The 12,856-nt window shown below is 32.8% G+C and overlaps 1 protein-coding gene across 1 annotated transcript; it reads right to left on the bottom strand.

Annotated features, from left to right (window-relative positions):
• Positions 1-367: 367 nt before the first annotated feature.
• On the bottom strand, positions 368-2,196 carry LOC110720643 (transcription factor MYB36-like). The gene is made up of 3 exons (XM_021899694.1): positions 1,813-2,196; positions 1,511-1,640; positions 368-1,384 (listed from the first exon to the last, which is right to left on the bottom strand). The coding sequence occupies exons 1-3, from the start codon at positions 1,946-1,948 to the stop codon at positions 601-603; spliced, it is 1,050 nt and encodes a 349-aa protein (XP_021755386.1). The 5' UTR covers positions 1,949-2,196; the 3' UTR covers positions 368-600.
• Between the last annotated feature and the right edge of the window lie 10,660 nt (positions 2,197-12,856).

The raw sequence follows: 12,856 nt of genomic DNA, 5'->3' as shown, positions 1-12,856 counted from the left end.
TGTGTGGCGGCTCCTAACGTTTGAAAAATAAAATAAAGTCTACATCAAACGTTCTCATGAAATTTTGAACCTTTTAGAATCATCAAAAATTCAAAAGTCATTTTTACCTTGAGATCAAGCAGCTCAAAATTCAAAATCCAAAAACAACAATACCATTTGTTTCATACGAAGTAATTAATGTAAGTGGATATCAACTATCTTATATAAAATCAAAATTCTAGTGACTGACAGTCCCAACATCCAAAACTCATAATCAAATCTCATCTATATTATTTGTACACTGTCATTCAGGTCTTTCTACACCAATAGCAATAATAATAAATAATTACTTCATAACTACTCAAAAACATTTGTCAAAGTTTAATCCTTTATAAAATAACAATTTTATTAAAAATTCATTACAGTTAATACTTTCACAATATACAAGATCAAAGTGACGATCCAACATCGATCACTTGTTTATCCAAGGCCTCCTACAATTTCCATGAATCATTACAAAGCTCACAAAGACCTATACCTAAATCTTACACTTTCTATAACCTCTAATTACAAGAAAATAATAATAATTATAATAACTTAATAAATTATTAAAATTAATAATCAAGCATAATCTTGGCTGTACAACATAGTTGTACTATTCTCAGGCTGAAGAACAACACTTGAAGCATCCCACCATCCATTGATCCCGTCGAATTCGTGACCGGCCAACTTATCACCACCAAGAAGCTCATTAAGCTCGGCTTGAAAGCTTAAAACTCTTTGCATACCTGTTGAATATCCCTCAGTTTTCGAAACACTAGTATTATTCATACCAACAAAACTACCAATGCTAGTCTTGTTATTTTTGTTGTCGTTATTGTTATTAGCAAGATTCGAGCTTCCTGATGATGCAGACCCATTTAAGCTAGAGTTTTCCAACTCTTCAACTTGCTCCTTACTAATCATACCATTATTAACATTGTCATCGTCGTCGTTGGTGTTGTTGTAATTGTTGGCTTGTAAGTGTACAAGACTTGGAGTTTGTTGTAAGAAATCAACGTTACTATAATTATTAGGGTATTGGATCATTTGAGGGTTTAGAGATTGGAGGTTATTTTGAATAAGTTTTTCTTGAATAAGAGGGTGTAACTTAGGCCATATTGCAGGGCTATTGAAGAGAGAAAGAGGGTTATTTTGAATCCCTCCTTGTTGGTTTTGAAGTTGCATATGGAGCTGAAGTCGCTCCAGGGCCGAGCTGCTTAACGAGGGCAGCTCGTCTCTGGAGCCGTTTTGTTGTTGTTGTTGCTTTCTCCTTCCAAGGAGCTTCTTCTTAAGCCTAGTGTTCCAATAATTTTTTATATCGTTGTCTGTTCGTCCTGGTAGCTGTGCTGCTATTATTGACCACCTAAAAAAAAAATCGACATTAGATTTCATATATTTTAAAAAATTGGGCAAACTAATAATTTTTTTTATGACCGTGAAAAAGTAAATGAGACAAATATTAAGGAACAAAGGGAGTATGTAGTATTACCTGCTGCCGATGCTAATGTAGAGACTGAGAATGATGTTGTCTTCCTCCTCGGTAAAACCACCATGTTTGATATTAGGCCTTAAGTAGTTCAACCACCTTAGTCTACAGCTTTTTCCACATCTCTTAAGCCCTATAATTAAAAAAGAACAATTCAATACATAAATGACAAGAACCAAAGTCAAAAAACACCAACTTTTGAGATAATTTTCCTAGCTAAAATGTGTTATTATTATTATTATTATTATTATTATTAATACGTCGTAACAAAGATAATTAAGACGCGATTAAGTATAGATACATACCGATCTTTTGAGGAAGCGCGATCCAATTACCACCGGTGCCATATTTCTCAATGTAAGCCTTAAGCTTAACATCCTCTTCAGGAGACCATGGACCTTTCTTCACATTAGCTTTGTCACAACATGGAGCTCTTCCCATCTTTTTCTTTCTTTCTTCAAATTTTTCGACTTTTTCGATCTTCTTTGATTCTTCTTCACTCTCTCTAACTTTCTCTCTCTTGAATGGTTGTTGTTGGTTTTTGCTGATGCTTGTTGTTGTTGTTGATGAAAAAATGGAGGAAGAGAAGACCTTGTTTTATAGGTTGAAAAATGTGACTAATTATTAGGAACATAAAAAGTCTTAAGCATATCTCACCTTCTCCTTTATTTTCACTTCTTTTTTTTTTTCAATCTTCAAACATTGCATTAAAATAATCTATATAATTATTTTTTCTTCTAGGGTTTGTATGTATTAATTTATTAATTAATTAATTAAACTTTGAAATTTGGATTAGTTAACGTAATAATAGACTAAAATAAGATGACGTACAACTCCTCACTCCTTTAATTAATCATAAAAGTAATAACAATAATTAATTAAATTAAGTATTATAAGTTTTTTTTGTTACATAGTAGTAATCATATAATATAAAAATGCATGCATGGCTTTTTAAGCTTTTGAGTTGTTTATTAGTAGGTAGTAAGAGAAAAATGTAACCTATTAAGTTTGTCGTTAAGTAAGATTGAAAATGTTCCTAAATCTTTTTTGAAATCAATTAGTAGCTGCCTTGTACTGTCTGCTGTATTCATGCTTGCATTCATTGGATGAGTTTAATTAAAAGGATAGAAGGAATAATCCATATTCACAACAGCTCCAAAGTATAATTAAACCATTTACAAGAATCCAATCCAAGTGATTAAAAATTGCTTAATTTGGGACGCAATTTTTGATATGCTTGTGTTTGTGGGATCGAAGCTCTATTGGTTATGTTTTTGTTCAATCTGTTAAACGTATAACGAGGCGATCATGTACAATTACAAGTCATATATATGGTATTCGATCTTCTTTTTTTTCAATTGAGTTATTGATTCATTCATGGAAATTTTGTATATATCACTATATACCAATATACCATGAGAGAATTGAAAATTGACATGCGTAAAATGTATGTGTAGAAAGCACATTCATATTTATGTAATTTTTACTATACGAAATTGAAAATTTGTTACTGTTATAAGGATGTAAGTGAAGAAATTAAAGATTAATGCAAACAGCAAGAACATACAAATTTATGTGGTTCACTTGCAGCTAATTTAATGTGTTGATTACGTCTAATTTTTAATTTATATAATGATCAATTTTTATTATGGCCGAAATTGATTTGATATGTTGAAGATAACATTATGGCCTATGCCTTATTTTTATTGACCAATGTGGCAAGCCTTAAATTGTAGCCATATGCAATATTAATACTATTAATCATAAAACTCTCTATAATCACCAACTTATTGGTCTTACATGTTGACTTTTAATTAATTTTTGTTACATCATATTGCTTTTAATCCTAGCCCGTACAATTATATGCATATCATTATTTTACATTCACCTTTTTCCCCTTAATTCGTTTTGCAAAGTCAAAAGTAGTTTAAATTAAATTGAATGAGATAGATGGATTACTGAATAAGTGAATTTATCACGACATAGTACAAAGTTGAAAGATGGTATCTTGGACTAACCTTTCCTTTGAAAAATGTTAAAAGACTCTTTAATTGATAATATCGAAACTTATTTCTAAAAATGGATCGGAAAGAAAATAAAGAATTTACTTCTCGATCATTAACATAGTTGACTCATATATATACTCTTTATGCATCACAAAGTACGTGTTTTGTAGAATGTCTTTTAATTACTATGACAACGATGATATGAAATTAGTACCCGTAAGATATTTTCATGTTATTTACTCTAAATCATTACAATTTTTCATGGTTACGTATTAGACTTATACATTGATTAGAGATCAATTTAAGGTGTGAGACTTCCAAATTCTCAATCATTTCATCTCAATTCTATAAAATAATAATAAAAAAGCTCTTTTTATTATGAATATAATGGAGTACAAGTAAAAGATATATTGGCAAAACCATACGAAAAGTAACATGGTAAATCCAAATTTAAGGAACGTAACTACATAAGTACCGTTAGCTAAGTTAGAAAGACTATTAAACTATCTTCAAAAACTTTTTGAGCATAGGTAGGATTTTACATGTAAAAGCATAGAATGATACTCCATCAAAACTTATTATAATTATATGCGCAATTGTGCACTACATTTCTCAGCTCCCTCGACAAAATTTTGAAATACAAATGTGCACTTCGTCAGTTCTTCTATTAAACAATACTAGCTTCATCATTTCCCTTTATCTACATACTCGATCTTAGTTTTCTCTTTTGTTATTAGTTGTACGCAGTTTGTCTGGAATTAAAAGTCGCATATATACTTAAATACTATTTTACATTGATCGGAAACTTCATCATACAATTTTACAAAGGTATGATAGTTTATGATAGGATTTTTTAATTAGTTACTTCTTACATTATTGATGGGAGAGCTTAAGATATTGATAACACGATTAATAGTAAAAAAACAAAGGGGTATTTCAGTTTGATACGGAGTAATAATGTAGAATCACTCCGTGAAAAGTATCATTGATTCTAAACTAGGGGCTTAGATTGTACAACGAGATTGATCCTTTGTTCGATCATTGTTCTAATTAGGGGTGCTCATAAATCGGTCCGAACCTAAAAAATGGACGGGATCGACCCCGGACCGGACCAGACCGAATTAATCGGTCCGGTTTTCGGGTCTAGAAATTTTTTTCGGTCCGGTCCGGTCTAAAACCCTATAAAGACCGGTCTTGGACCGGACTGATTTTTTGCTTAAAATTATGTGTGAAACCTTAAATAATGGTTAAGATTATCCTTAATAAGCTTAAAAACTTTAATTTTATGAGCTTTTTTGTACTAAACATGCAAAACAATACGTTAAAATTTAGTTTTTCCTTTACTTTTTTCGACTTTTCCATAAAATTATTAAAAAATTAGATTTTTTTTAAAAAAAATTCTTAAATCGGTCCAAAGTGGTCCGGTCCGATTCTTTCGGTCCAAGTTCGGTCCCAGCTTAATCGGTCCGATCTTGGACCAATGAACAGCCCGAGTTCTAATACAATATTACTTTCCCTTTTTTTCATCGAAAAAATTATATATTTTGATAATCTCAATTTTGGTCAATTTACTTTAGATAATCTCAACTTTCGTTTATTCTGGACGGAATAATCTCAACTTTCACCTGCTTTTTCTTAATTTGCAAAAATAAACTTTAATTTGGTCAGGTGCACATTGATAAACTTGCCAGGCCAAATGAATATGAAACAACTAAAAATAATCAGAACAAGTAATTGTAGATATATCGTTGGAAATTTGATTTGCTAACCCTCTGAAAATTTGTTTTACTCATTAGGCCTTGTTTTCTTTACCATTTTCAAATAATATTCACTAAAAATTATTAAAGTTTAGTAAAATTAATTTTAATTTAGTTTAGTTTTAATAAGTTATTTTTGTTAAAAATAACTTAAGTTCAGTTCAGTTAAAATTTCATAAGTTGATATTTCTCTATGATACAAAATTAAAAGATCTGTATTTTTTAGGTAGGCAACATGTTTATCTGGTTGTAAAAGAAAGAAAAAAAAATTGTTTATCTGAGGAAGGAATGAAGGGATAAATTTTGTGAAATTCCCTTAATAAAAAAACAAGCATACCCTACAATAATGTTCTTTTCTTTTGAGCTAGTGATGAAATTTAGCTTATGTTGTTCTTCATTTTCTTACGAAGTGTCATTATTGTCCAATTATTTTAATTAGCCCCATTAATATGGCCAAATAAAAGGGAGAAAGATATGAAAAACTAAATAAATAAATTGAATGCCAAGTTGTATAATCCTACTTTACTAAAAAAAAAAAAAAAAAAATTCCGAAAAAAGCTAGTGAATATTTTAGTTCTAGCAGAAAATAACAAAGGAAAAACCCCAAAATTTTCAAACTTATTTGCACCACTCATTGACCTTAATTTAAATTAATTTAATACACTAATTTGGACTAATGTTTCTTGGCTAATTAATTATTACTACTATATTAATTACTTAAGGTCAAGAACATATCCCTACATGAAAATATACAAAATAGAAGCTAACAAATTTTCAAAAGCACTCACTCCCACAAATTAACATTTTATTATGTTTTGGTTTTGTTTTATTAATCTTCAAATTGACTCGGATCTTTAGGAAGAATTAAACATGCATCTGTTTGTCTTTTTTCTAATTCCTAGAATCTATGTTATTGAGGCTTCTAATTACATCATCATCAAAGACCAAACTTATTAGGTTCTTCTTTATTTTTATTAAATTAATTTAGGAGGCAGCTGGTAGAGGTTGTCTTGATAACAAGATAAGCTTGAAATTATAGTATTAATTTGAATAGTTTTATTAGTATAGTCCAATGTATATATATTATGTTGAAAAAATAGCCATATAGGAGCTAGGCTTGGGATACCTTATACATTTAAGGGAGTTTTGGGATTTGAGCTTCAGGGATTATGAAACAAGCTAGGGTGATGAGTTACCTTGGACAATCTTAATTAGCTCGGGAATGTTTCTTAGACAGTGAAGTCGAAACACACATATTTTCAAGAAAGATAAAGCAAAGAGAACGGGTCTAGAATTTGTACTTGTAATGCATATGCCTACGTTACTATTCATACATTTATTGTTAGAACAAAGTTATGTTGTTTGTTCTAGTGCGATAAGAGATGGTAAAAATGTCATGACGACTATGCTTGTGAATTATGACTTCTAATGAGAACATGTACATCTTCCTCCACTTATATTGAAGAATGGGTTAATATTATTCAAAACAGCAAAATATGAGTGTACATAAATTATAGATAGATGAACTCTACAAAGTAGACATACATACATAATTACATATAACAATTCACTTGTTCGCATAAAGTCATAATAAAAACAGTCAATTGGTGTAGAAGCCTTGTTCAATTCAACAATGTAAATATGTTAGTACATTGATCAACGAAATTACAATAATGCATATATGTACTTGCATGATGCATAGAATAATACATCGTGTTGCAAAAAGAATTTTACGTGACACACAAAATTAGAAATTTCAAAGAAAATTGTTGTTGATCTGAACAAGGCTTATACACCATACCGATGACTAATTTTATCTTACGCTAACATATATACATATACTACTTTCATTTCATAATATATATTACATTTCTTCTCTATATTATATTATCTCACATGCACAATTTTGACAGTTAAAATCTTTAATTTTGTATAAGTAAAAATTAATTTTAAAAAATTTAGACAAATATAACAAAATTTTACATAACAATATTTTTTCTTATATATGGTCAAAGATTTCTTACTTTGATTGTATGAGTATGAAACAGAGGTAGTACATACATGGTGTAGAATAGAACTATAGAGGTGATAGAACCTATTATATAAACGATTTGAGATATCAAAAATTTTGACCCTTATCATGCTGATTTCATGTTAAATTTTAAATTTCAAATAAAACACAACGTAAACTTCAATTTGTATATCATAATCTTATCATTGACCTTAGCTTACTACTGAAAGAGCATTTGTCAAAAGAGTTCAAAATTTAATTTGTTGACATATATACAAAAATTAACTTAAAACCCCTTTTATCCGTTGGTGATAAGCTATTATATCCCTAATCTAGTGATAATTTATCACGATATTAATTAAGTTTAATACCATTGACTTAATTTGATGGTGATAAGATCATATTAATTAAGTCAAAAAGATCATCTTTCATCACGGAAGTTGACATAGATGCTGTATAAGCTGAATAAAAACACCAAGTACAGTCCATATTTCCTCAAGCAGTCATTTATGATGACCTAATCTCTTTATAAATATCTTGGCTCCTTAATATATATTATACTTCTTAGCTAGCTTATATATATATATATATATATATATATATATATATATATATATATATATATATATATATATATATATATAAAATTAAATTTTTGTAAAAGGAGAGATATATTGAGACACCTTAAAAAGGAAAATAATGAAAGTAAAAAGAGACCAAGGTAGTATGAGAATTTGTTATAATTTTTTATTTAAAAGTAAGTAATCGTTAAACTAATGAACTTATATGAATTTATTTTCCCAATTTTCAAATCTATTGAAAAAACTGTGCAACATCATTACAAATAGTACATATATATATGCACACACACATATATACTAGCTAGAGAAAGTTATAGTTAGAATTCACGTACAATATATACTTAGCTAGTAGAAGCGAAACATCTATATATATTCTATTATACACAAATATACCTTCCCAACTACAATTTTGAAGAAAATTATAGCTCATTTTTATTGAATAAGAAAAATATAAACTTTGCCTTGGTATGCCTATTTCTAGCTAGATATACAATGGTGTATGTAAGAATTTACACTTATTATTAGAAACTTCAGTAGTCACATTTTTCAATTCTAGCTAGTAAATGAGTGAATTAAGACTCAAAGGGATTGATGCTGACTATGGTACAATTATAACATTCCCTTAAAAATGGATTCTATTTGTATATAATTAGGGTGCATTATATTCACTTATTTGAACTTACTCTACTTAAATTTATTTAAATTTGATAGAGTATATAAATCAATCCTAGGCGATTATCAGCTTAAGCTTTTGGCTGAATTGATCTTTTAACATGGTATCAAGAGCCAACGTGACAAGAAGATCATGGGTTCAAATCTCATCCACCTTTCCTTTCAAGTGGAATATATCGCGCTAGGTATAAGGAAACCCAAGCTGCATCCACATTTCAAGCCCAATGGGCTCTCATGTGAGGGGGGCGTGATAGAGTATATAAATCGATCTTGTGCTTCAACCATCAGTTTAACCTTTTGGTTGAATTAGTCCTTTAGCAAATCAAATTCGAGAGAAATTATTTCATAGCAAATTAAATTTCGCCAAAGAATATGGGAGAGCTAGGCTTGTCAACATACCCAAAAGAGTCAAAATCAATACTACATACATACTAGTTCAAGCCAATTTTCTTTACCTCCCTAGGATTCCCTCTCATTCCACAACAAACTCCTCTAGAACTATACAAGACACAATACCTTATGAAACAAGCCAAACAATTTGACTTAGGTCTAATAAAATACATAAGGTCCAAGTATTAGGTTAATCATCATCAAATTTATAAATCAAAAGGTACCACGGATAATTATAGACGATGACTTTTTTTTAAACAAACATGGTTTTTCTTGGCCATGATAATGACCTACAATATAATACCTATTAAAACAAGGATTTTAATTAAAAGAATCATAATCATGCAATTTAAACATTTCAAAACTTCAACGTAAAAAATTGGAATCATGCAATTCAGCAAAAAGTCAACCCGAGTTTAAACAAGAAATCAACAATATATAACTTAATTAGTCAGATTACAAAATCAAACTATTCACCTGCAACAGGGAATATATATATGGGACCATTTGATTGATTTATATTCACCCTAACAGCTCCATATAACTAAGCTTGCACCGGCCAATATGGCGTTTTCCTCTTCTTCCTCTAATTATTTTGCAATTCAATAGTGTTACTATATGCATGCCCTTTGTATACATGTATATCATACTTCCGCCGTTTCTTCTTTAAATTATGTCTCAATGTGGTGTGCTGTTAGGAGGAAGTAGAAGATGTGTATATATATCAATGTTCGTATACTATGTAATTATTGATGTTTCATGACTCATGTATGATATAGGAGTTATGACAATAAGAATAACAAGTAGAATTGAACAAAAATTGAACATCATTTTACCACAAAATTAAATCAGATAGAACAAACAAAAAATCATCATGATCGACTCAGAAAAAAAAAATGTGAGAACTACACGCATTCAAATGTTGATAATACACATTGATATCATTCCCTTTGAGAAGAGGAAGAAGAAAATAATATCCCCATGCCCCCTAAGTATCATGTAACTTTAAGCATGATATAAAAGGGTGTTATATATACAAGTATGTACTCCATACAAGATCAATTAATAATGCCATCCAAACTAGCCTCCTTTCTTTCTCTACTCTCTTCTAAACTTTAGCCTCCATTGTAAATTTTAAAAGGGCTTCCATCAGATTTCACCGGTGGAAAGCCCCAATCGTTGTTTCTTTTAAGTTTTTTTAATTCTTAATTTATAATAATGTATCCCTCGAAAGAAAGGGTTTATCTCCTTCGAAAGACAAGGTTTTCGATCTCCTTCGAAAGAAAAGGTTTTTCGAACTCATTCGAAAGACAAGGTGTTATTTACGTTTGATAGGGTCTCAAGTTTTACGAGGCTACGATTGATTGTTGCTCGAATTCGGGTTACAAAATCATCACAGGAAATTTCTTCCTCACAAAATATTAAAGCGTCAACGGGTCCACTCAAAAAGTTGTATGAGACAATGAATCGAAAATATGTCGAATTGTTATATCTATGTATTTGGATTCTTAGCACTTCTATGATTAATTCTTATTTGATTTTGTTAAATTTGTTTTCATTATCGTTATTTATCAATTGTAGATGTCGTATGACTTAAATTAATGAAATTTAGTGTCCTTTTGTACTTCTTTAAAAAAAAAATAGTAATGCCATCCAGACATCCAAATGGACGGAGGAAGGGGTGTTATGTTGTAACTCATGATGATGGTAAAGGTTGCTGGGTGAAGAGGAGTTTATTTGGTGGTTTAGCGGTGAGATAATGGTAGAAGGAATTTGAGCAAGCATATAGCTAGTTACGTACTTGTATAATAGATGATGAGATTGAAATAACAAATAACACAAAAGAAAATCAAGGTGTTTGGGTCCAATTTACCCTAATTAGGCTAGTCCACAAATGATTCAATTACAAATACCAAAGAAGGTTTAACTCTCCTAAAGCATGCCAAGTCAGTAAAAGGATCAGTTAACATGGCAAGCCCATTTGACTTCAAGGCCTAATCTATCTATTTGAGCAAGGTATAAAAGCCTTGACTTCCCTCTTTTTACATTCATTCACTTCAAGCCTCAAGGAATTAATTCTCTTGCATAGCCTTCTCTCTCTAGAAACATTGTACTGACTTCGACATCGGAGGGGCCTTCCTCGGCACAACCCCTGAGGCCAGTTTACGTGTGTTTGCTGTGTAGGAAACCCTCGTCCCAGTCATCACTTGGGCCGAGTCCAGTCTTCAGCCCCACAAGAAAGGTCCAGACGAAAGACCCATTGTTTTCACCCGAAACAATTTGGCGCCGTCTGTGGGATTGACATTCAAAAACAAGCCAAAAATCCATCATCTTAGTAACATGACTAAGAGCGGAAAGAGCACCAAAAAGAATGGCCCTTCTTCCTCGAAGAAAGGCCCAATTCCATCTTCACCCTCAAAGAAGGGTCCACTTTCTTCATCATCTTCCGAAGCTACCTCGTCAGGGAATGCTGCCTCGGACAGATCACCTCACAACACAGTTCAGCCGTCAAGTTCGCGTCGGCCGAGCCAGTCAATCGCTAGGGGTCCAACTCCTAGCCGCCATTCCCAGTCCCGTCCAAGGGGAACACCTCAAAAGGGTCCCTCTACGGAGGTAATGGCAAGGGCCCTCGCTACCTTCACGGACTTCATGAAGGCTCAAAGCAACCGAGCAGCTCCCACCTCCTGCTCCTTCGATGCACACTGGCACTTATGAATAGCCGAGAATCCTGAGAAGGAGAATCGATGAAGGAGAGGGAGAATGTGTTCTATCCCACAGGGAACTCGAAGAAGATTGGGAGGAGGACACCTGGAGAACTGAACGGGAAAGGAAAAGAAACCCCCAGTTCTTCGAGGAGTCCGAAGCCCGAAGCTTCAAAAGCAGCAATACCGCTTCCACGCGGCTAGAGCCTGCTCGCCGAAACGTCCACGAGCGTATTAGCCCAAAAGCTAGCCGTTTTCATGCTGCGAAACGGACTGCAAACTGGCCAATTCCTTAACTTCATGGTCATGCACACCCCGCAGACCTTGGAGGAAGCCCTCGACCCTTCGATTAAATACATCCGAGCTGAGGAATAATGGAACAAGACCAAGTTCCCAATCTCAAACTAGGACTGGTAAGGCAAAAGGACAACCAAAGGCTAGAGCCAGAGGAAATGGAAGGCAAAAGCCTTAGAATCATCCTCAACAGCTGAGTCGAAGAAAGAAAAAACCCCATTCGTAGGGAAATACGAATCATACGCTCCTCTTGCTCTTCCGCATGCTAAAATCTATAGCATAACGAAGAATGAAGAGAAGTGGAAAAAGCCGAGGCCACTTCCATCGTGGCATCAAAACAAAAATAAAGACCGATGGTGTGAGTTCCATGAGTCTCCTGGACATCACACTGAGGACTATATCCAGCTAAGAGATCAGATCGAGGATATGGTCCGAAAGGGGTATCTGAAAAATATCTCGCGAACCGCTGTGAAGAGAAGAAAGCTGAGCAAGACTCTCGGCAATAGCTGGATTTTAGCCGGAAGAGGGACAAGACGCATGATAAGGAGAATCCTGACATCCTTGTCATCTCCGAGGGGACGAGCTCGCATAATGCTCGAAAGTGCCACTTGAGGGGTTTGACCCATCAAGTCTACCACGCCTCTATCCGAGGTCCACAGTGTCCGGTGCAGAACATTACGTTCACAGTCGAAGACTGCCAGGGGGTGGCATACCCCCATGATGACCCGCTGGTAATCATCACGTAGATAACAAACACTACTAGAAATAGGCTTATTTTCGAGGGAATGCTTCCGACATAATTTGATTCCCTCGTAAAATTCAAAATTTCCGAGGGAAATTGACTTTGTAGGAATAATCCGTCGGAAAAATGCCTTACCGACGGAATTTTCCCTCGAAAAATTTCCGACGGATTTTAGATCCCTCGGAATTTGTCAG

Source organism: Chenopodium quinoa, unplaced genomic scaffold (genome assembly GCF_001683475.1).
Source record: "Chenopodium quinoa cultivar QQ74 unplaced genomic scaffold, ASM168347v1, whole genome shotgun sequence".
Classification (NCBI taxonomy): domain Eukaryota; kingdom Viridiplantae; phylum Streptophyta; class Magnoliopsida; order Caryophyllales; family Amaranthaceae; genus Chenopodium; species Chenopodium quinoa.
This window is presented reverse-complemented; position numbering and strand designations above follow the sequence as displayed.